The sequence below is a fragment of the Lissotriton helveticus genome, chromosome 3_1 (genome assembly GCF_964261635.1).
Source record: "Lissotriton helveticus chromosome 3_1, aLisHel1.1, whole genome shotgun sequence".
NCBI classification, from domain to species: Eukaryota; Metazoa; Chordata; class Amphibia; order Caudata; family Salamandridae; genus Lissotriton; species Lissotriton helveticus.
In genome coordinates this window covers 376,088,715-376,113,826 of record NC_136061.1, presented here as the reverse complement: position 1 = coordinate 376,113,826, position 25,112 = coordinate 376,088,715, and the positions used below count along the sequence as shown (strand labels likewise).

The 25,112-nt window shown below is 49.5% G+C and overlaps 1 protein-coding gene across 1 annotated transcript in view; it reads right to left on the bottom strand.

The window, feature by feature from the left end:
- Positions 1 to 25,112, bottom strand: part of BLTP2 (bridge-like lipid transfer protein family member 2) — a 748,021-nt gene that overhangs the window by 417,178 nt on the left and 305,731 nt on the right. Inside the window, exon 17 of the mRNA XM_078680109.1 lies at positions 24,720 to 24,911. Within this exon, the coding sequence (XP_078536235.1) occupies positions 24,720 to 24,911 (192 nt within the window). The remainder of the gene's footprint in view (positions 1 to 24,719; positions 24,912 to 25,112) is intronic.

Sequence of the window (25,112 nt, the reverse complement as noted above, 5' to 3'; positions counted from 1 at the left end):
TTTATGGATTTTAAACTTGTTTTTTTTAAAGTAGCTGGGTTCCAGACCTTTAACCAAGCAACTATTAGCCTCTTCACCCAGCCCAAACTCGTATATCGAGGGGCTATGGCAAGGTAAAGGCCTAGCCCTTTCTCCAACAACCAAGGGGGAAATAAATTGCAAAACTGACGCCCAATAGTAAAACAAAAAATGCGGGATGCCCCAGCCCCCACAAGTTCTAGGGAGCACCATCTTTTTGTATGCCCATATGTGCCTTTTGTAGCCCCATAAAAATCTAGAGCTAATATTCTCAAGTCTTTTAAAACAAGATGCTGGGAGTTCAAGTGGGATGGCTCTAAACAAGCAAAGGAACTTGGGGAGTACTAGCATCTTTAAAACATTCGACCTCCCATGCAGCGATAAAGGAAGATGGTTTATTCGCTCTAGCGTAGAGTTCACTTTATCTAATACAGGATTCATATTTATTTCAGGGATCTTATTAATTGGTGAGCGGAGCTTAATTCCCAAGTAGGTGGCTATCGCGATGGTGGGTATACCATCAGGAGGGTTGCCCCCGACGCATAAGATCTGTGTTTTAGTTAAATTTAGCTTGTACCCGGACAGGAGCCCAAACTTTGATGCGAGACCTTCAGTTATTGACAATGCGGAAGGCAGATCAGTAGTGACAATGACAATATCGTCTGAGTAGGCCAGAGCTCTATACTCAATGTTGCATACTTTAATTGGTTTGATATCAATAGAGTGGTTTAATTTGGACAAAAAAAAATCAATATATAAAGCAAATAATAAAGGTGAGCTCGGGCAGCCTTGTCGTGTTCCCCGGCTAATTATGAAGAGGTCAGATTCTCTACCTGATAATCGTATACAAGCAGTAGGTAGCTGATATAAGGACTTCACTGCTTGCAGTATACCAGGCCCGAACCCCTTGAGACGTAGAACCTCCCACAGGTATGGCCAAGACACCCTGTTGAATGCCTTCTCGGCATCCAACAGGGTGATTCCAATTGAAATCTTTGTAGCTCCTGCCCAGTCCATCAAGGCTATCACCCGGCGAACATGGTCAGTAGTGTCGCGGCTGGAATGGTGAAAACAGGGTTGAGATGATCCTCGATAGACGCGTGGCTAACATTTTAGAATATATTTTACTGTTGGCGTTTATTAACGAGATGGGTCTGTAAGAGGATGGTAAAGGGGGGATTTATCTTTTTTTAAGAACACCGTAATTATTGATTTACGCCAAGACAATGGGACTAATCCCCTTTGTGCACTCAAGAACGTCCCCAGCAGTTGCTCTTTTAACACCAACAGGAAAGTTCTAAAAAATTCAAGCGGGATCCCGTCTGGTCCCACCGCCTTCCCTACCGCAAGCGACAATATTGCTGCCTCAAGTTCCTCATAAGTAATATCAGCATCTAGCTCTTCCTTTTGTTCACTAGTTAACTTAGAAAACTCCTTATCCCCCCAAAACTCTGCAACTTTCCCTTCTACTTCCATGGTGCCCTCATTTAAATAAAGCTGGCTATAAAATTTGGTAAAGATCTCCAACACTTTTGCAGGTTCCGTGTGGAGCTGCCCCTGCTCATCCTGAATTGAGTCAATCTTCCTAGCTACCTCTTTCTGCCGTAGCCTTTTAGCAAGTATCCGACCCGAGTTCTCCCCCACCTCATAAAGATCAGATCGATGTACTGCAATTTGGGCTGCTAACTTAGTAGCAAAGATTTGGTAGACCCTCATTTTCTGAACAGCCAGATCGGACGAGATTTGATCATAATCCTGACGGCTACTGATTGCCTGAATAAAGTTAGTTTCTAAAAGCCGCAATTTGTTCATCTCATCATCGTATTCTGCTCTTAATCTGTGTTGTTTATTAATGGAATAACTAAGGGACTCTCCCCGAACGCCAGCATTAAATGCGTCCCAGACCATACCCACTGGGGCAAATACACAGTTAAATTAAAAAAACTCCGCTATCCACTTGGACATTTGTTCACGATAACCAGAGTCTACTAACAGTTGACGCTCGAATGTCCAAGGATTTTTAGGGGATCTGTACAGCGTTTCTGTTCTAATTCCAAAATAATCCGATTATGGTCCGAGATTATTTTAGGCTGAATGTAGACCCTAGCGTTAGTCAAGAGTTGGCCTAACGGCTAGGGCGCTCGACCTCGGACCTGAGGATCTGCGTTCGAGTCTCGGTAACGACGCCAAACCGCCTGTGATTCTGGGCAAATCACTTAATCTCCCCGTGCCTAAAATGAATGTGTGTCCTCATGTAACGTAAGGAGTAGTTTCTGTCCTGTAACTCCAGTTCTGTAGTAGGGGTATCTCTGTTATAGTCATAATCTAGTGAATAGTCCCGCCCATGTGCGTGGACCCCGGAGCAATAAAAAATAATCTCTTACAGTGTCAAAAAATGCAGAAAAGCATAGACACTTAAGAGAGAATTTAAAGACAGATAATGCAGCCTAAAAAGGCTACACTGTCCAGTACTTCAACTAGAAATTCCACCATAAAATCCACAAAACAGCAACAGCCTGTACAGATTTCCCTTGCTTCACCAGCAAAATCCCTCATGAATGATAGAGAGAAGAACCTGGACAGACAAGCCCCATAGGCTGCCATTATGTGGCTCAAAACAGGATACTGTGCCTTTAAGAGAATCTTCCAGAACCTTCTCCCAGTATCCCAGAATGCATAGCAGGTCCAACTTAGTTTCAGTTCTTTTTGAAGGCGTAACACGCCAGACCTGTAGCATTCCATAAAGGAATATGTCTCTCTCCACCGGGGAGGAGGGAGGGCGCTTATGACTATAACAGAGATACCCCTACTACAGAACTGGAGTTACAGGACAGAAACTACTCCTTCTGTAGTAGGGGATCTCTGTGTATAGTAATAATCTAGTGAATAGAATGGCAAGCCCATCCCCACACCAAAGCGGCGGAAGAGAAAAGAGAATCAACACCACTATTGTGCGAACAGATTGCGCAGCGAAGCCTGTCCAACCTGAGCATCTGCCCTAGCATCAGTGTCCAGGCAGTAATGCTTAGCAAAGGTATGAACCGACTTCCAAGTGGCCGCCTTGCAGATCTCTGCAATCGGAACATTACGGAGCAATGCTGTCGTGGCAGCCTTGCCCCTGGTGGAATGAGCCTTAGGCTTACCTCCTAAGGTCTTATTAGCTTCTTGGTAACACAGCTGTATGCAGGACACAATCCACCTAGAGATAGACTGCTTAGAGGTCGCAAGACCCGTCCTGATTGATCCATAATTGATGAACAATTGATCTGACCTACGAATGTCTCTGGTTTTATCCAGATAGAATTTCAGCACCCTCCTAACATCCAGGGAATGCAAAGACCTTTCCGCTGGAGAGGAAGGATTCTGAAAGAACGTAGGTAAAGTTATAGTCTGGTTGATATGAAAATCAGAAACAACCTTGGGAAGAAACTTAGGGTGAGTACGCATAACAACCTTAGCAGCATGAAATACAGAATAAGGTTCTTGGCAACACAACGCCTGAATTTCACTCACCCTGCGGGCCGATGTAATGGCCACGAGGAACGCCGCCTTCCAGGACAGGTGCTGCAACGAAGCCTTATGAATAGGTTCAAAAGGCTCCTTCATCAACCTGGACAGCACCACATTCAAGTCCCATGAAGGCGAAGGAAGCCTGACAGGAGGGAACACTTTCTTCAAGCCTTCCAAAAAGTCCTTGATCACAGGGATCTGGAAGAAGGAAGTCTGTGAAGGGCCTTTCCTGTAGGCAGTCAAAGCAGCCAGATGAACCTTAATGGAATGGACATTAAGGCCAGACTGCGCCAGATGAAGTAGATATGGAAGGATGACATCCTCCTTGCATGTCGTAGGGTCATAGTTCTTGGACTTGCACCAGATGCAAAACCTCTTCCACTTGTAAGCATAAGAAGTCCTAGTGGAAGGTCGCTTAGCCTCCTTCAGTATGTCCATACAATCCTCTGGGAGATTCAAATGGCCATATTGCACTATTTCAGGAGCCATGCCGCCAAACTCAAAGACGAGAGGTTGGGGTGCACCATCCGCCCCCCGAACTTCGTGAGAAGGTCCGGCCTGCACGGCAGCTTCATGTGAGGAAGGAGAGACCGGTGAAGCAGGTCCGTGAACCACCACTGTCTGGGCCATTCCGGGGCAATCAGAATCATCTTCGCCCGGGATTGGGAGAGCTTGATGAGAACCGTTGGAATCAGGGGAATGGGTGGAAAAGCGTACAGAAAGCTGTTCGACCAGTTGATCCATAACGCGTTCCCCAGCGTCCCTGGCTGGTAGTATCTGGAGGCGAAGTCTCGGCATTTGCTCTTTTCGGCGGTGGCGAACAGATCTACGTCTGGAGTTCCGCACCTTGCGAAGACTTCTCCTAGTACTTCGTCGTTTATGACCCATTCGTGGTTTTCCTGAATCAGTCTGCTCAGCTCGTCTGCCTGAACATTCTGCACACCTGGTAGATGAGTGGCCGTTATCGAGAGTCCTCGAGCCAGAAGCCAGTGTCAGATCGCCTGCGCCTCCTGAGACAGAGTGCGCGATCTCGAGCCCCCCTGCTTGTTGAGGTAATACATCGTGGTCGTATTGTCCGTTTGCACAAGCAGAGAGTCGGTTCGGAAGGACGGCTGAAACGCCTTCAGCGCCAAGTGAACAGCCCTGAATTCCAGGAAATTGATGTGGTATGTGGACTCCGAAGGAGACCACGTCCCTTGAATCTGCAGGTCTCCGGAGTGCGCTCCCCATCCCAGGAGAGAAGCATCCGTCACGATTGTCTGTGTGGGAATGTCCTTGTGGAAGGGAACCCCTCTGAGGAGATTCTCCGCCGAACACGACCACTTCAGAGACTGAAGAGCATGTATAGACAGTCGTATCCTGTCGTCCCAAGATCCTCTCCTCTGGTCCCACTGATCTTCCAAGCACTCCTGCAGCGGTCTCATGTGCAGCCGCGCATGTGGCGTCAGGAAGATGCAAGAAGCCATCGATCCCAGCAGAGAAGACACCGTCCTCACTGTCGTGGATGGAGAGGACAGGAAAGCCTGATCCTTCCGAAGGAGTGATAAACGTCGCTCTTCCGAAGGAGACACGCTTGCCGACAGCGTATTGATGGAGGCTCCCAAGTACTGGATGCACTGGACCGGAGTCGGAACAGACTTGGACATGTTGATGTGCAACCCCAGCTTGTTCAAGCGAACGCACGTCTTCTGGAAGTGTGCTTGAGCTTCCGAGAAGGAGGAGGCCTTGATCAACCAATCGTCCAGGTATGGGTAGACAAACACCTTGTTCTTCCTCAGGTGTGCCGCTACCACTGCCATGCATTTTGAGAATGTCCTGGGCGCAGACTTCAGCCCGAACGGAAGTACCGTGTACTGATAGTGATTGGCGCCGACTTGAAATCGCGGGAACTTCCTGTGTGTGTGTGCAATGGGCACATGGAAGTACGCATCCTGAAGGTCTATGGCACAAAGCCAGTCTCCCCGTTGCAGCTGAGGATAAATCTGTTGCAACGACAGCATGCGAAACTTTTCTCTGCGAATCCATTTGTTTGCCTGTCGCAAGTCCAGAATGGGCCTGAACTCGTTCTTGTCCTTCTTGCGGACCAGAAAGAACCGAGAGTACAGACCTCTTCCTCTTTGAGACAGAGGTACAACCTCTATCGCCCTTTTCCTCAACAGGATGTCGGCCTCCGCCTGAAGCTCGCGCAGTTGATACTGCGAGCTGATCGGAGGAATCGATGGAGGAGGGCTGGTGAAACGAAGACTGTATCCATTGTAAACAATATTCAGCACCCACTTGTCCTGAGTAATTTTTCTCCACTCTGCCAGAAAAAATTGAATGCTTCCCCCCACCGGAGCGGGTAACAGACGAAGGGGAAGTAACTGCTCAGGGTCGAGACCCAGCCGGGCCCTTGGTCGCGGTAGAGGACTGCTGTGCACCTCTACCCCTCTGATGTTTCTGGAAGGGTCTTCTGTACTGCTGCTGTTGTTGCTGCTGCTGATGTTGCCCAGAAGACTGTCCCCTTCCTCGACCCTGTGACCCAAAACGCCGTTGGAATTGGCGGAAGGGTTTCTTATTCTTGGGCTTCTCCAAGCCCACCGCCGTCAGGGTTTCCGCCTCGGCCTTCATCCTGGCCATCTCGTCATCTGCGTGTTTCCCGAATAGGGTATCCCCGGAAAACGGCAGATTAGCCACACGTTGTTGCGCCTCAGGTTTAAGCGACGTCAACCGAAGCCAAGCATGGCGCCTCTGATTGATACCGTGGCAGTATCCATGCGCGGACAGCAGGGAGATATCCGCCGCGGCGCTAATGGCCTGGTTAGAAACCAGCATCCCTTCCTGGACGATCTCCATGAAATCCTCTCTCCGGTCGCGCGGAACGAGGTCCGCAAACCGCTCCATGGAGTCCCACAGCGCACGGTCGTATCGTCCTAACAACGCCGAATCACTGGAGGCCTTCATCGTTGCAGAGGACGTCCCACACGCTTTTCGTCCAGCAGAGTCAATCCAGCGGCTCTCCTTATCGGGAGGCACGGTGGAGGCAGGAGAGGTGGCGTGGAGCTTCCGCGCCGCCGTCACAATCACCGAATCCGGTGTCGGGTCCTTCCTCAAGAAAGCCGGGTCCGACTCAGGAGCCCTGTATTTCTTCAAGAGCCTGGAAGGCACAGCTTTCACCACCGCCGGCGTAAGGAAGAGTTGTTCCGCCGGCTCAAGTAGACCTGGCACCAGAGGCAGTAGGGGGCGAGACAAGTGTTTCTTATGCAATGTCTCAAAGATCACGGAAGTTGATGGCGTAGGAGCCGTAACCTCGATCCCCAACTTCGCCGCCCCGCGCAGGAGAACCTCCTGGAACGTGCCAATGTCATCAATCGGCGACACCCTCGTCTCCGGTGAATCAGACAACGTAGGTGAGTAGGAACGGGTCCCCGAGGCAGAACTAGACCGGGACCTATGCCTCCTATGGCGATGCCTGGATCTCGAGGAGGATCCGCGTCCACTCCTCGACCTGTCCCTTCAACCTGAGCGTGACCTCGATCTCTTGGGTCTGGGACGCTCCGCCGGCCTCTCCGGGTCGGAAGTCTTGGGTTTAGGAGGAACCTTCGACTTAGGAGTCTTCTTCGGAGGTGTCGACAGGATGGGCATCGACACCGATCGCGGTGGAACCGGGGGAGGAGGAACAGTTGGAACCGGGGCCTGAGGCGCCGGTAAAGGAGGCAACGTAGGAGGGGGCGAAACCCTCGGAGGCGGGCCCTTAGGCAAAGGAGGCAACGAAGGCAGTGCGGCAGGCTTCCTCGGGGTATACACCTCGGAGTAATGCGTTCCTGGGGAGCCACCATCCTGTCCTGACTGCGGGGAGCCCCCCACAGTCCTGGGCCTGTCCTTACGACCTCCTGACGTCGACGAGCAGTGCTCGGACGGCGATCGTGGGTCCTTCGACGGCGAGCGGCCCTTCGGCGTCGACCGTTTCACACTCCTCGGCGTCGACCGGCTTCTCCGCCTCGACGTCGACCCCGACCAGATGGATGAACCTCGAAATCTCGACGACGGGCGATGACGCCTCAACGTCGACCTCGAGCGCCTCGACGTCGACCTCTTCGAGCGCCTCGACGGCGACCTCTTCGAGCGCCTCGACGTCGACCTCTTCGATCGTCTCGACGTCGACCTCTTCGAACGTCTCGACGTCGACTTCTTCGCCGCCGGAGACCTCCTCCGTCTCGACGGCGACCTCGACGACGAGGATCCCCTCGACGACGATGATGTCCTTGCCTTCGACGGCGAACGGCGGTGTCGCCTCGACGGCGAGCGCCGACGCCGGGCCCTTCGATGTCGTCCACTCGATGCCGACGGCGACGACGAGGAGATAGACACCGGGTTCGACGGCGGCCTGTAAACGTCCCTCGACGTCGACCGGCGACGTTTTCTCGACCCAGAGCCCTGGGGAGACCGGGAACTGGCCGTGGACCTTCCTCTCGACGTCGTGGTCCTAGCAACTGAACCAGACGGAGACCTCGGACGCTTGCTGGACTTCCTGCCCCTGGGGAGCCCCCCAGAGGCCTCAGCATGGGCAGCAGAAGCCCCTCCAGACCCACCTTGAGCCTTCAGTCTTCTTTCTTCAAGTCCCTGAAGTCTGATTTTTCTCCTGTCCTTCAGGGTCCTGCCAGAGAAGCCTCTACAGATCACACACTCCTCTGGGATGTGGGAAGAGGGAAGGCAGAGGATACACACCTCATGGGGGTCTGACTTGGCCTTCTTCCTGCAGCACTCTGGGCATTTATCAAATAATGCAGGCATTATGAACAGCCAAAGAGAGCAGAAACCCAAGAGGAAAGTCACTAAAGTACTTTAAAAGTACACAAAAACGAAATTAGTGAAAAAACACCAACAAAACCCTTGAAAAGGGAGAGCTCAATGCTCCAGGGTCTTGCTTGCAGGAGCCGGAAAAAAGAACTGAAACTAAGTTGGACCTGCTATGCATTCTGGGATACTGGGAGAAGGTTCTGGAAGATTATCTTAAAGGCACAGTATCCTGTTTTGAGCCACATAATGGCAGCCTATGGGGCTTGTCTGTCCAGGTTCTTCTCTCTATCATTCATGAGGGATTTTGCTGGTGAAGCAAGGGAAATCTGTACAGGCTGTTGCTGTTTTGTGGATTTTATGGTGGAATTTCTAGTTGAAGTACTGGACAGTGTAGCCTTTTTAGGCTGCATTATCTGTCTTTAAATTCTCTCTTAAGTGTCTATGCTTTTCTGCATTTTTTGACACTGTAAGAGATTATTTTTGATTGCTCCGGGGTCCACGCACATGGGCGGGACTATTCACTAGATTATGACTATACACAGAGATCCCCTACTACAGAACTGGTGCTATGTAAAGCGCTCTGATAACTGATTCGGTTCGGGTCTATAAAACTCTGCAAAAAAAATTTCAAACGTAAAAAAATAGTCCAATCGTACATGTTTTTGATGGGGGGCAGAGTAAAATGTATTACGTGGAGCACCCAGTCCTTTTAACCACCAGACGTCTACTAAACCAAAATCATTGAGAAGACCTTTGGTAGCTTTAAAGAACTTATTCTTTTTACCATCATACCGTTGACTGCTCCGAATGTCTGCATCTCCTCCCATGTGAAGATTGAAGTCACCGCATAGGATTACTGGAGCTGGCCAGGAGGCCAATTCGATGCTAATATCGTTCAACATATCAGGATCGTCAGAGTTGGGACCATACAATGAGCAAATAGTCACCAAAAGGCCATCTATCCTTAACTCAATAATCACCCACCGGCCATATTGATCTGCCTTAGCACGCTTACACTCGCCCCACCCATATTTCTTCAAAATAGCAACCCCTCTTGTGGTCGATCCTTGCCATGTACAGCACACAAGTTCAAAGCCCAGATCTTTTAGCCAAGCCCTATTATTCCAAGCAATGTGTGTTTCCTGAACACACACCACTTCTACCCTCATTGTTTTGTGGATCAGAGCCATAATCCCTCTTTTTTTTCTATTATTCGAACCACATATATTCCATGAGCAAATAGCTAATTTACCCATCCTTAAATGAAGATTGTTTTAACGTAACTGAAAAACCACACAGTTTCCGTCACACAGTTTCCGTCCCAACATGTTAGGATATACATTGCTTGCTGCCGCTGTAGACTAAAAAAAACAAGCTGTAGCCGAGATACGTTTATTAGACCATACCTTACTCACTTTCAAGTGTGCCCAGCCACCACTGTATTCCTTGCGTTCCTTGCCCCGCAACACCATCAACACCCCCTCCCTCCCTACCCCCCCCACCAACCCCTGAACCCACCCAAATGAGGCAAATGGCCTGGATAGTCCCAATTGGGGATGGCGAGAAAGAATTGGGTGCCCTCCCCACCCCCCTGACTAAACAATAAGATAATGTATCTTAGAGGAAGCTTTAATTTGCTACCACAATAGCACAGTATCCATTAAAGTGTCCACAAAAATTCCTTTGCAGCTATCTCGGAGGTAAAGAATAATGTTTTTTCCTTATAAATAACCTTATGCTTGGAGGGGTTTAGTAAGAAGGCTTGCGCCCCTTTCGCTTGAAATGGCGAAATCAATTGACGCAAATGCCACCTTTGTTGAACTATGGCCTGACAGTAGTCAGGCCGCACAAAGAACTCACAACCCTTAGCTCTCCGCTTACGGTCCGGCCGCGCTGGATCATATAGGTGCTCGCGGAGTAGGAAATTGCTCAGACAGATCAGTATTGCCCTAGGTTTAGCCTCTGGCACCCCTCCCCCCCCACTACTGAAAAGGAAATCTATGCACCCTTTGGAGCTCTGGCTCCCATTTGCACTGAGTTAACTCAGGAAAGGCTTCAACACATACTTCAAATTGGCGAATATCTTTCCCTTCTAGTCCTTCGGGGATGCCCAGTATGCGCAAGTTGTTCCTTCTTGACCTGTTTTCAATGTCAATTAGTTTCCAGTTTGTCATCACGGATCGAATGCAGGGCAGAAACATCAGCCTTCTGCGAAGCAAAGTCATCCTCCATTGAGGAGATTCTTCCCTCGGCTTCTCCAATTCTTACTGACAACTCAGTACAAGATTTAGCCACACGCCGCACCGTGTTCTGTAATTTACGCACTGCACCCTGAACCCGCAGGCTTTCCACCTTTGTCTCCTCACGGTGCGACATGATGGCCTGATATATAGTAGTGAGAGTAATGTCATTATCAGTTTCACCAGCGTTAGCACCTGGGCCCCATCTACTGTCCTTTGTCCCACCTGATTGAAGTACTTTCAAACAAATGATTAACCTCCTGTACTTTTCGAACCGTATTTTTTTTCCCTGAGAATAACAAGCTGTTCTCTTCTTCCTCAAGAGGAGCAGAGTTAGCTAGGCTTCTATCATCAGCCAAGTCAAGATCCACGCTTTCACCCTCAGAGACAATGGAGACGTCAGACATGGAGTAAAATTTCCACCCTGAATCGCAGGAGTCCACCTCAATAGCCGCTTGAGAGGGGTCAGCACGAGGGGCACTGTGGCCAGCTGGTATAAGCTCTGAAATCGGGCCATTATGGTTATCAGGTAGACCTTTCACTATAGTTTGGGAAGGAGCAACATTCACAGCAGCAGAATCTAAATCGACGGCAATATTAGACTGCTCATTTCTGCTTCTTTTGCTCACTAAATTCAATTGACTACTAAGGGAGAGAGTGCCCTGTGTTGAGGGAGGAATCTCTAAAGAATTAGATGTCACATTTACTATGCCAGAGGAGATGCTGCTACTCAGAGGTATTAGCGTCAGTGCTTGATCCGACTTTGTTTTAACAGAAGTTTTTTTTTTAAATCCCGGCAATTGTTACCTTCGATCCTGTCGAGTCCACTACACCGGGGGCCAAAACCATGTCCCGCTGTGCCTCGTTGATGACATCTGGTGTTTCCGTGGCTCCTTGCTCGGTAACTATCCGTGCTCCTTTCTGTGCACAACTCTGGGAGATTTGAGTTTGGGGAGTTGGGGAAACTGTGGCAGGTGTGTTTGCAGCAGCCGCTGCGCGAGTCGCGTTGGGGCTGGCGTTCTTGGGTCCCATCCTGGCGGCATTGCCGCTCCGTTCTGTTTTTTCGACACAGCCCTGAATCTGCAAGCCGGCTGTCACAGCTCCCTTCTCCTCCTCTGAATGCCAGAAGCCGACCACAGAGCCGCCACCGGGACGATACCAGCAAAGTCCAACGGTATGAAAATAGCGTTGGCGTTTTTGTCGGAATGTTGACAGCAACAACCTCAGCATTCCGTACTCCTTGCTTCGCGCACCACGCTTCCTCAGACTTCCTTCGGCTTCCTCGCGGGCATCAGCGGACAGGGGGGGGAGGGGGTAGACATGGAGAGCACTCGTGTCCTGTCTCACTCGGACACAGCCGTGTCCGCCATCTTGCCTCGAGCCATTAACCGGCATCCGTTGCACCCACTTCCAAAGGAGAATTGCATCTCCAACACAGGGTACATGACTCAGCACCATCCTGCCTCTTCAGATAATTTACAGCAGTGGTGTAGGCGGATAGAATTTGAACGCTGCTTTCTGCAACTCAAGCACATTTATGTACAGGCATGCTCCAAAACAGACCAAAGACTCTGCAACATCATTTTATCCAGATGAGCAACACAGTCTGTGCCTGTGACCACAGCAGCTTGAGCCTGCGGAAAGCTACATGTGCTACCTCTTAGAATGTTGGAGGAGTCTCTCCAGCAGGGCATATCTGATTCATGAGGCCCAACAGGCACAGGAAATGTAGAAGTGGGATCTGAGCTTGAGTCTGAATATTAGAATCACCACTTAAACATTCGAAATCCTCTGAGGAGGGAAAGTTTTCATAAGGTTTGTGTGAAGCATGGGGAAAATAAAGGTCAGCGTTTGTGTCAAGTGAGGAGAGAGTTGATGTTGATGATAAAGCCAAGGGGAAACAGCCTTTACAACAAAGATTTTATCATGCAATGCCTTTACCACATAGTTTTAACCACAGAGGTATGTATGTCAAAGGTAAGTAGTAGTAAAGGGAGGTAAGGTTGATTTTAGGGTTATGATGTGGGAAGTAGTAAAGGGAGGTAACAGTAATGTTATGGTTTAGTGGTGGGCAATGGTAAATGGAGGTAGAGGTAATTTTACGGTTTAGGTGTGAGCAGCGGTAAAGGAGGTAAGTGCAATTTTAAGCTTTAGGGATGGATAGTGGTAAAAAAAGGTTAGGAGTAAATTATAAAGATGGGGGACATCGGAGGTTCCCCACAAAAAATACAAATTAAGTTCTACTTACCTTACTGTCAGGGGGTTCCTGTCTGCCAGGGGCCGGGAGAAGACTTTAACAACTATTCCTTTCCGCCCCGAGTGCAGGACGGCCACGGCCCCTTTAATGCTGCTTGGGCTTTCCCAGAGGTGGGAACTCCGCCGGTGATGTCGTCATCCGTCATCCAATCAGGAGCTAAGGAGGAGTTGATATCGTTCTACCCAGAAGAGGATCGCGCGCCAGTAGGAGCCGGAGCAGGAGTTGAGAAGGAGCCGACCAGCGTGGTTACCGAGGCGTCCGGGACCAGGGAGAAGGAAGATTCGGAAGCCGTGCAATCCCAGGAAACGAGAAAGCCAGGAGGCCACCGGGAACACGAGCCGCCCCACCACGCTTCTGGAGAAGTGTGGCTACACAAGGTACGGGCCCGAATAAGGGGACTCTTCTTTGCACGGGGAGGGAATGGGTAGGGGTGGTTGAGGGAGGTCACAGGTCAGGGCTGTGTGTTTGATGTCAGAGTCGCAAACTTCCCCTGCGAGCAAACACTGAGGCGCCTATATACACAGGTTGACGTGTTGTGGTGGAAGTCCCTGGTGATCCCCTCACTCCCCGCCCCCCTTCTTCCAGATTCGGAACTCCGGTGTGACTAGTAACCCAGGGTTCTTTTTTTTCTCTTGTTTTTTTCTTTATCATTCTAACGGGAGCGCCCTTACGGACCCCTGATGAAAAAGGACCTAAAGATAAGGAGCGCTGAAGAAAGACGTGCACCCAACTTAATGACGAACTACGCTGCCACCAGCTCTGTTATCTCATGAGGAAGACATTTGTTTTTGACTACGTGCTGTACTGAATAAAGAAGTACCCCTTTGAACATATACCTGAGTAGTGGTTCTTATCTTCTACGGTTCCCCCCCACTCTTCCATCCATCACACTTACGTACATTTACCATGCGTGGTAAAGGCATTTGCATGGTAAATGCTGTGTGCAACAGGCATGAGTGGTAATTGCATGTGTAGTAAAGACGTACATTTATAGCCAAGGTCATGAAAGAGTCTCATTATCAGCTGGAGAAGCTCCTGTACCAGCACTATGGACTTTGCTTCACGAACCAGTGATCCAAGTACAGAAATAGATGGACTACAGAACACCAAGTCTCTTTGTAAACATGTACAGTGCAGTGCAGTCATCAGTCTGAACAGAAGGATTGCAAACTGATGAACCTTAACCCCTTCGACGCTTATGACGTCATGAGGGACAGTGGAGCTGTGCTCATGACGAGCTGAGCTCGTCATAACTGCCATGGAACGCCCACGCGGGGCTAATTCCCCTCCTGTGCGGGCGTTCCATGGGAGTCGGCGGAGTCGTGTCGAGTTCAGCGCGTCATGAGCACAGCTCCACTGTGTAGCATGATGAGCACCGTGGCGCCGCACGTGGATCCCCCCGCACCGCAGGGGAATTAGCCCCACGTGGAAGGGATTAATTAGCGACTATGGGCAGGAAGAATCTCAAGACGGACATATGTGTCAAGGTGGTCCAGTGACACCAACCTACCTTTAGAGTTCCAAGACAGCAGTACCTGGCTCAGGGACATCTTGAATTTATACTGCTGGATGAACAGGTTCAGAAGGTAGATAATAAGTATAGGCCTAAGGCCTCTGTCCTTCTTGAGTAGCAGGAAGACAGGGGATACAATCATGTGTCCTCATCCAGAAGTACCCCTTCTCCAGCAAGGCAAGACCGTCTACCTTCAGGTTGGAGGACGGAGCCAGAGAGCACACTCTGAAGGCAAGGGGCTGGGCTAGTGAGGTGGATAGGAATGGAGTATCCTCAGTGGAACAGCTAAAGCACCCAGTGATCCGTTAAAATCGCCTTTTAATTGGTGACAGAAAAGAAGACACTGTACCTCACCGGAAGAAGGTGGTGTGAGGCAGGGTAGAGTCAAAGGAGTTTTGAGGCAGCAGGGTCCACAGTGGATGGTATGGACAGGATCTGGTAAATAATGGATCTGGTGATGCTGATGACACCTTTTAGATCCACCACTGTCTTGAAAGAAGAGGTACATATGCGGAGGAATTCAAAGAGCTGGTGTTCTAACTAAGTAGCTTTTCTCCATCAAAGGGCATGCCCATAAGTGCAGCCTGGATGCCCCTTGAGAAGCCAGTGGAACGCATCCAAGCATGCTGTGGCAGCATAATAGCTGACCCCATAAACCAGCTAATGATGGCCACAGATTGAAAGCCCCATTTCAGGATCTTTTCTTTTGAAAACGTTTTATTGTCATAAGTTCAAACAAGAAGCTGAGTCTGGGCAGAAACACTGTGCAGTCAGGACAGCTGCATCCAAGGGCTATTTAGGCGAAATAAAACACACACACCAGAATCAACCTTTCTGCATTTAGCCCTGCTCATAGCTGGGAGGGAAGTAACATTGCAATGCAAGGCGACTTCACCCTCTTCGCTAATAGAGTGGCAGAGGGCCGCACACAACCGGCAGAAGGCCGCACACAAGCGGCAGAGCGCCGCACACAACCGGCAGCAGCCGGGCTGCACCGCATTACATAAGGAGAAAATACCATGTTGCTCGTCAATGAGATGAATTGCTATGTACTCCCTCCCACGAGGATATGGATGACACATTACCAGCGTCAGTTCCAAATGACAACATTTGAAATAGTTTTGATTTGTTTGTGGAACATTATTGATAAACAGTACACTCAGTAAACACGGGCATCACATGCCTATTGTGACACCTGCTCGTCATCTGTTTGGTGCACGTCCACCCCTATCTGATATGAGGCGCATCACAAAGCACACTGGTTCTGCCGCTAGTGTAGCCACGATAAATGCAGGGAATTCCCGGAGACTATTCCACATAGGGTACGCCTGACACAGACTAGTTCACCTGGCACTTTAATGAACATGTTTTATTTTTTATTATAGTTTTGGTATGTTATTGAACGAGAGGTATAAGATAAGGATGTTTATCTGGACTGTTAGCAATATCACATATGCAGGCAAATATGCGACAAAAAAAGCAGTGCACGCCATGACACCACCAAGTTTCTCCGAGGCGAAGCAGAAATGACTCGGAGAAACGCACCGTCATTTTCGGATTCGGGCCGTGTTTTTCTTTCTCTCCTCTTCCCATTGGCTGGAATGTAAAATTACAGCCAATGGGAAGAGGAGAGAAAGAAACTAAAAAACACACCTCCGAATCCCAAAAAGACGGGGCTTAAATGGACAGACGCTCCTCTCCTCCAATGGCTGGCCTCCGTTTAGGAAGCCAGCCAATGGAGAAGAGGGGCGGGTTCAAGCCCCACCCTGAAAAACATAAGCTCTCCCCGGCGAGACTGCACAAGCGCAGCCTACGCAGGCTGAGACCTAAAAACAGTGCTGGTTACACTTAGCAATGTCCATTGTCATGATACACTCATTACACAGGTAATACATTGTACACAGTTACCTTATTCTATAACTTAAATTAACTAAGTGTCAGTATCCCTCATCCCTGGCGTGTAATCGGCACTCTAATAGTCCTTGTGGGCTAGTCGCTTAAGTCTGGGTCTGATTCCTCCGCCGGGGGGGGGGGTGGGCACAAATATTGCCGCGGAACAAATTCCACTTGCCCCACACTCACTACCACTTTTTGGGACACCCTCTGTGTATGAACACTGCTTTTTCGGCCACCATTGCTCTATCCATGTCTTGACACCAGTGCTATTGTAGTGGGGCTAGTGGGCGCGCCCCAATGCTGTGCGATATTACGTTTAGCTAGTATAATCCCAAGGGTCGCCCAGTCCTGTGCTGCGTGGTTGAGGTCAGTTGGCTTCCATATATTGAGGAGGCACCTTCTTGGCTCAGAGGGAACCTCGAAGCCACACACTCGAGTAATTGTCTCCATGACCGCCTCCCAATACTGTGTTGTGTGAGGACAGTCCCATAGATGTGGTAAAACATGCCCTGTGTCCCACATCCCCGCAGACAGAGAGGTGTCTCAGTCTGATCGATTTTGTGGAGCATGGTTCTAGTGCAGTACGTCCTATGTAGGATCTTCAATTGCACCAACTGTAGTCGGGATGGAATTGCCACCTCTCGCTGGGACGCCAAAGCTTCTTGCCAGTCCTGGTCGCCCATGTCTCCCAGGTCAGTCCGCCATTTGTCTTGTAAGGCCTGCGTGGGATCTTTCTGATTATTGATTAGTTTGCGATAAGTGAGAGAAATGTTTTTTTTAGTGAGATGGTCTGTAAGGAGGCGGTCCTCGAGTGGCGATGATTCGGGGAGATCGGCGCCTATGGGTATGACGCTTGTAAGTGCGTGCTTAATTTGTGTATAGCAAAACTGTTCTGAGTAAGCCATTTGATAGGTTGTTCGCAGTTGGGCAAACGTCACTATCTCTCCCTTCTTCCAGAGGTCCCCAATTCTCGAGATACCAATAAGGTCCGATTGTGCGAAACCTTTACTGTATCCGGAGCTTACCTAGTTTTGGCATGTCCCACAGTGGTGTGAGTTGGGTGAGGATGCCCTCCCAGCCGAGTGCTCGCTGTGCCGCGAACCATATATATATCGTATGTGCAGTGGAGTCGATCCACGCGTCTTTTTTGTTCTTGTTGTAAAGCGCCACCAGGGGTCCTTCGGCCCCGAGAGTGTGCCTGTCAAGTCGGAGGGCTGGTTCCTCCTGCGGGGCATGGAGCCAGCAGTTCACTATTATAAGTTGTGAGGCCCAGTAATACAACTGTATACCGGGCAAGGCGATTCCACCATCGTACCAGCTCCTACTGAGTTTAGATAGGGCTATGCGGGGGCAAGGGGGGAGTGTTCCACCCCAGAGGAGCAGTCCCACCTCAGCCTCGATGGCTTTGAAATAGGAGTTTGGGATTGGGGTAGGTGTATTTTGTAGGGAGTACAGGAACCGCAGGAGAGCCATCATCTTGAATAAGGCTGCACGGCCCAGGAGGGTCAGGGGTAGTACATGCCAGTGTTTTACATCGTTTTTAAATCTCAGGAGAGGGGGCACGAGATTTAGCTTGTAGAATTGAGTATGGTCTGGTGTAATATGGATGCCCAGGTATTAAAAACCGTCTTTCCCAAGCTGTATCGTACTCCCCAGGGCAGGCGTGGGGGGGGAGGACAGGGGGGACAGTGGAGGACAAATAAAACCGATTTTGCCCAGTTAATCATGTAGCCTAAGTATCTGCCATATGATGCACAGATATCTAATAAACAAATAATTAAGCGGCTGGGGGAGGTCATGTATAGTAATATATCACCTGCGTACAGTGATATACGGTCCTCCCACCCTTCTGTCCACCACAGTCCCCGTATCACGAGGTCGCATCTAATCCAACTCGCCATTGGCTCAAGCACCAGGGCAAACAGGAGCGGGGACAGGGGACATCCCGGTCTGGTCCCGCGCCCCAGAGGAAAATCCTCAGATATGAGTCCATTAACCACTACCTGTGCCATGGGTTGTGCATAAGGCAAACTGACCCACGCAAGAAAATTGGGGCCAAAGCCAAAATGTTGCAGCACTGCGAACATAAATGGCCACTCGACCTGATCAAAGGCCATACTGGCGTCCAGAGATAGGATGACTGCCTCTTCTTGGATGGTGGACATTCGGACCATCACACCGTGGAGCCGAAATGGGTTCATTGCTATATTGTGGCCCGGCATAAAACCGGATTGATCAGGGTGTATGAGAGACATGAGGTGTGGTTGGAGCCTGGAGACTAGTACTTTTGCTAATATTTTCACCTCCGTGTTGAAGAGTGAAATTGGACGGTAGGAGGTGCAGTCCTGAGGGGGCTTGCCGGGTTTTGGGATCATCACTAAAGTCGCTATCCTCTGATCCCTGGGGAGTATTCCCTTGTTTAGAATGTCTTCATACATTGTTACTAAGTGAGGCCCCAGCCTTTACGCTTCTATTTTGTAGAGTTCTACGGGAATGCTGTTGAGACCTAATGCTTTGCCTGATTGCAGCCCTCTAAGTGCAGCCGTGATTTCGTCCACCGTGAGTGGCTCGTCCAGTGCGTTGGCGTCCTGGGGTGTCAGAGTTGGCAATCGGATATCTTTGAGAAAGGCAAAATTCTCTTCTATCGTGGCGTCTGTGGTGGGTGTGTACGCTGCCTCATGATGTCGCGCAAAGGCTGCAACTATGTCTTGTGGGTCCGTTATGTCCTCCCCAGAAGCTAAGTGTAGGTGAGCCACCCAGCGACTAGCACGTTCTTTCTTGTCTAGCCAGGCCAGCAACTTAGCGGCCTTGTCCCCCACCTCATACACCGTGTGTTGCGTTTTTACGGCTTTCGCCCTGGCGTCCTCCCATGCATAGTCCCTGTAAGCTTGTCTAGCCAAAGTTAGAGTGTGTGTTGTCTCGTCAGTCTGGGCTCTTGCGTGTTCTTCTTCGGCTGGGCTAAGTGCGCTCTTGAGTTCTTGCACTTGCAGGGCCTTGTCACGTTTGTGTGAGGTTATTACGGATATAGCCTGACTGCGCAACACCGTCTTATATGCCTCCCACAGAGTACCAGGGGAAGCCACAGAGTGTGTGTTTTCTTGGAAGTATTGTTTCGTGGTTTTGTGCAGTTGTTTCCTAATAGTCTGGACTTTCAAGTACCATGGGTAAATTGGATAGATGCGTCTACGTCCCGTGTGATGCGATGTGTAGTTTATAGATATGGAGGAGTGATCAGATATTCCTCTAAGGAGGTGTGTGATCTCTGTGATCCCCGCAAGGCTTGTCGGGAATGAAAGGATATAATCTATCCTTGACAGACTATTGTGGGCTCCTGAGTGATATGTGTACTGGCGTGTCATAGGGTGTCGCACGCGGCAAACGTCCACGAGCCCCAGAGCTTTTGTGAAGTCACGTAGATGTGTGAGGGGGTTCCCTTGGTCTCTTGGTGGTTACCTATCAAGAACGGTGTTAAAGTCGCCTCCTATAACCAGTTCCCCAAGGGGGTAAGGTGAGTAGAAACTTACAGAGGGCTGGGAGGGCCAGGCTATGGAGTGCAGGGGGGACATATACGGAAACTAGGTTGTAAGCTCGCCCCTTCACATTGACAGGAAAGTGCCACAAATTGCCCCTGATCCTCCGTCAGGGTGCTCTGTATTATTATAGGGCAACTCTTTCGTATCAGTATCCCCACCCCTCTAGATCCCGTAGTGAATTCGGAGTGCACTATCATTTTAAACCCCCATCTGTCCAGTGCTTTAGTGGCGGTTCCCACCAAATGAGTTTCCTGTAAGCGGACCACTAATGGAGTTTGTCTCGTAAGATATTGTAGTACTATCCCTCTATTAATTTTGTTGCCTAGGCCATTAACATTCCACGATATGAGGGTAAGGGGGAGCTGGGCTTGCGAGTGCCGTCCAGACGTAATTGCGAAGAGTCAGGAACTATGTCACTCGGAACGGTGAGGCAACTTTGGGACATTGGAGTCCTGTGCGTGAGTTGATGGGTTCCCTGTGCATTAACCCTATAGTGTATGGTACCAGCATTAAACAGTTAAACATATCTAAAAAAGAGAGTACAAACTCTAACAATACCTTAATCAAAACTCCCCCTTCTATCCCCTCCCTGCCAGACGGATTTCCAACTACCCTCCACCCCAACTGTACAGAGTGCTTTAGTCCCATAAACAGTACTTGCATGTGGGAGTAGAGGACATCCGGAGCACTTCGAACATCCCTTCACTCAAAAACGTTGAAGAGGTCAGGACGTTAGAGTAAGTATGGCATCTGAATTAAAAAGTCAAACGCAGTAGTAAGTCTCTAGTGGGCCATTCCTAGACCACCCCGGGTGATCCGAGCAACGTCCAGGCATCACAGCACGAAGTGAGTGGAGGTTCCATCAACGAAGTCCCGTCACTTTCAAGTCGGCGACTACCATCCTTAGGAGGTCAGTTCTCTGTGTCCGTTTGGTGTTGGTCATCTTCTCCTTCCATGCGTCTCCAGCCCTGAGATGCTGCCTCCACGGGGTGGCGTTGTTGTCATCCATTTCCGTTATTAGATCTACTGACCTGACGCCAACTCTCCAGCCAGTCGTGGGCATCCTCCGGCGTCTCAAAGAATCAGGTCTTGCCGTCCGCTACTACGCGGAGCTTCGCGGGAAAGAGCATGGAGTATGCAAGTTCTCTGCGTTTGAGTTCCTTCTTGACCTCTAGAAAGCTCCTTCTTTGCTTGGTGACTGCCGCCATGTAGTCAGGTAAGAAGGAGATTACAGAGTTTTCTATACGCAGCGGTGGAAACTCTTGCTGGTTCAAGGATGGCGTCAAGGTCGCTGAAATTGAAGATCCTACCCAGGATCGGCTGGGGGGGGTGCTCCGGGCTTTGGTTTACCTCCCAGTATTCTGTGCTCCCGTTCCACTGAAAAGAAGCTGGAGAGACCTCTTGGTTGGAGCTGGCTCTTGATGAGGTCCTCTATGAATAGGTCCATGGCTGGCATTCTTTTTTTTTTTTTTAAATCTTTATTTCGTTGTGTTGCAAAATAAAAGATATACAATGATTCCCTTAGACTTCGGGACTCCTGTAATAGACGTTGTTGCGTCTCGACCTGCCTTCCTGGTCGTCCAGTTTGGCTGCCATTTGGCGGTTCTGAGCTTCCAATTGCTGGACCCGTCGCTGGAGGCTGGCTGTGTCCTTCGTGAGAGACACCGTCTTGGTTTCCACCTCGGTCATTCTAGAGGCCATTTTCCGGAAGTCTGCTCGGAGGAATGATACATCTGAAGAAATGGACCCCACTGTTGTTTGGACGTTTGTCAGGGCGGACATTATGTCTAGCAATGTGATTTCTGGCTGGCCCTCTGGCATGGCACCGACCTCCGTGGGTGCCTGTTGGGCGGCCGCGTCCGTCGCGTCTTTGGAAAACGCATATTTGTCCAATTTGGCTTGTTGGGTCGCTCGTGGACCCCAGACCCCCATTGGACCCTCTCTGCAGGATTGCTGGTAGTGTGTAGTACTCACCGCCGCCTGCCTCGAGACAGCATGTCACGTTGCTCGATTATATGGGGCCTCTGGTTCCGGTGTAAGCAGAGCAGAATCTGTGGCCAGTAGCGTGTCGTCCAATGCTATAGTCACTGCCTGAAGCGAAGGGCCCCTTGAAATACGTGGGTCGCGTGGCCTCCCCGCGTGTAGCGGCGTGTTATCGGTATGTTGCAGCTGACAGCTTGGAGTTGCGTGTGGGGGTTTTCAGTCTCTTCCACCCATGCCTATGTGTCTTTTATTGTGTGCAGGAACTCTGCAGTTGGCAATGGCGCTGGGGTGCCAGGTGTTCTGGATCTTCAGAGAGGAGCCGCCCGTTGCAGCTGGACAGCGCGGGGTTCTTAAGTGCCACAGAAAATGTGCAGGATCACGGGGCCGGGGCGAGGAACCCCCACCTGGGAGTCTCAACGCTGTACTCTACGCCTCGCTCCTTCCATTAGTGTGGGTCACTGGCTGGGCAGCAAAGTAGGTCCCTCGGGGGCCTCTGGTGTACCGTGCCTCACTGTTCCCCTTCCTTGCACAGCACATGAGGGCCATAGATGTTCAGTGCCCAGGCCCTAGTTGGTTCAACGGACGCCACAGGTGTCAGGGCTTTGCCGTCTCTCTCTGGCGCGGAGCTTCGAGGGCCCGCCGGAAGGGGACCACGGAGCGCAGCCGGGCCTTCCCCAGGTGCCTGGAGTCGTCGTGATGGTTGCGGGTTTCGCGGGGACTCCCCCAGCGCCAGAGGGCGTTGCGCCGAGCAGCTGCCCGGGCACAGTCCCCACAGCTATGCCAGTGCCTCCCACCTCTCACCTCTGCAAGGCTGTCTCGTTGGGCTGGAGGAGCCTTAGGAGAGTCTTTTGCTTTTGAGTTCTGTTTTAGGAATGACGTCTGAACCGCCAAACACTGTGGCAATTAGTGGGAGGACAAAAAGTGCAAAACGCTGGCCTAAGGCATCTGGCGATCTTACTATGAACTCCTGGGCTCAAAAAGGGTTACTCCCATGGAGCCATTACAGGGTCTAGGAGAGCCTCATTAATTGGGAGCAAGAGCCTCCGCGTAACTTTGGAAGGCTGTAAGATTTCCATCAGACTGTTAGACTTAACTTACGTAGAAGGCAAAGTCAAGTCCAAGACCTAGGCTGCATTCCAAGCTACAGTTGTAAAAGACACTTCTTAAAAGTTTCGAGGCCAGTGCCATTTTTCTAAGTGCAAATAATGGCCAGCATCAGTATTAAGAGGCAGGAGGCGATCATCATCCTCTGTGCATCTGAAATACTTACCATCGATAGCTAATGCTTCTGGACCAAAACCAACAATTTCCTGACAGTATCTTAGCTGGAATCAACTTTTCCTTAGATGCTAGGGCCAAATCCTGTAAACGCACAGCATCGGTAAGAATCAGGGTTAGAATTGCAGGAATTGCTAAACCTGCAGGAACCGTCTAGAATTAGGAGGGCTCTCTTAAAAAGATCAAACCTTGTCAGCTGGAAGGCCCAAACTTACTCTGGGTCTAGTCCAAAGGACTAGAGAAATTTGGTCTTGACTTTTTCGGTGCCAAGGGTGTGCCCAACATCAAGGAAGAGTCAGGATTTGACATGCGGCATCAAGACTCTGAACTATTCCAGGAACAGGACCACTTCTTCGAGGAAGAAGACGACTTCTCATTTCTGTTGTGCTTTTTTGTGTGTTTGTGGAATGATCTCTTAAAAGAATATTCTCTGGAAGGCCTCAGCCAAAAATTACTTAGTCTCCCAGTTGTCCTTCGCGTGCATCGAAACTCAAGAGTCACATGCTGCAGTGCTATATCCTGACCCAGGACAAAACAAATAGCTAAGAATCTGGGGGATATCTGTTTGTTGTATAGTCTGAACAGCTTGAAGCTTGAGGCCATCTGAGGATAAATTTAACTTAATCATTGTCATAAACTGAACAATTTCTACGATAGATACTGAGGGGGAGAGAGAGTTCCGACTGAGTCTGTGAGGCACATAAAAATAGGAACTGACGTCAGCATTCTAGTGGGCGCCTAACATACTTTGGTGACATCACTAATGGAAGCGATGTTGCACCTGGAAGATGTGTGGCACTGGAGAGTGATTGTGGAGAAAAACAATTGTGGACAAGGGTGAAGCCTGGAATAACTACTGATAAGGTGTGGGCATCTGGGGAAGATTAATCCAGCAGAAATGTAAGGCAACAGTGTTTTTTTCTTAACACTGTAGCCTAAATAAACTGAGATTGAGACCATGTTAAAAAAACACCAGGATTGCATTTGTTAAAAGGATTAAACAGGGCTCAGGACCCTTAGGAAAAAAACAGGATTATACAGGGCTCTGGGGACGAAAATTACAAAAGTCCAGGTTCAACGCATTATCAATTTCTATTTTTGTTCGGTATTTGTGTAATGTTCTTGTTCAGTGGGCCACCAGGCGCTGAAGGACAATATCCCTTTAGATATTAAAATAATGAGTGGCATTATTTCTTATTTAAAAAAAACAATAAAACGACCTTTGACAAAAGAAGAAAGACTTAAGTTATTCCAAAATAGCATTAACTGTCATTTGATCACAGCCGTCGCTAAGCTTATTTTGTAGAGTGCTTGCATGTTTGGAGAAAGACCTTTCTCCTTCTCTAGTGCGTTAAGTCAGAAGAGAAGCAATGATGCATTTGATGCTTGATCTTAGTTCTCTTTCTGACAATTAACAGGTAACTTTCTTTAAGGCACTGTGGAACAGTTCCAGAGGCGGATTTCTGAGTAATGGTCAAAGTTCCACATTTTACTGTGGCTTCCACTTGGAGCCAATGTAGTTTTCTGAGTGCTGGGAGCATATACTGTAAGAGAGGAATAATAAACACAGCCCTTGTATCAGAATTTTGGACCACATGTAGTTTGTATGTTTTCTATTTTTTAAAACAGTGAAATCACAGACATAGTCTTGATCTGTATATAACATGTTCAAAACGCAAAGTGTAAAGAAATGCACATGCTCAATAACTCACAGTGGAAATCATGATAAAACTTTAATGGGGGCATGTTCCGCTCCACCACAGCATCACCCCAAGGGGCCCCCAGCTTCACAGTCTGTTTACGGCGGGCACTGGACTGCCCATTTTGCTCCGTTCCAATCAGCCTCCCTGACAACTGCCAATCTCTTATTTCCAATTGGTAGCGAGGGTAGTCACGGATCCGCACTGTAGGGAAAGAAATACTTTGACTTGCATTTCCTGCACATTATCACACTCTTTACAAACCATCGCACCCTTGACAAGGTCATCACACTATTGACAAAGTCATCACGCTCTCACACTCTTGAGAAGGCCATCACACTCTTGACAAGGCCATCACACTGCTTGTTAAACTTCCCTATTCTTAATGTCTATGAAGCAATACAT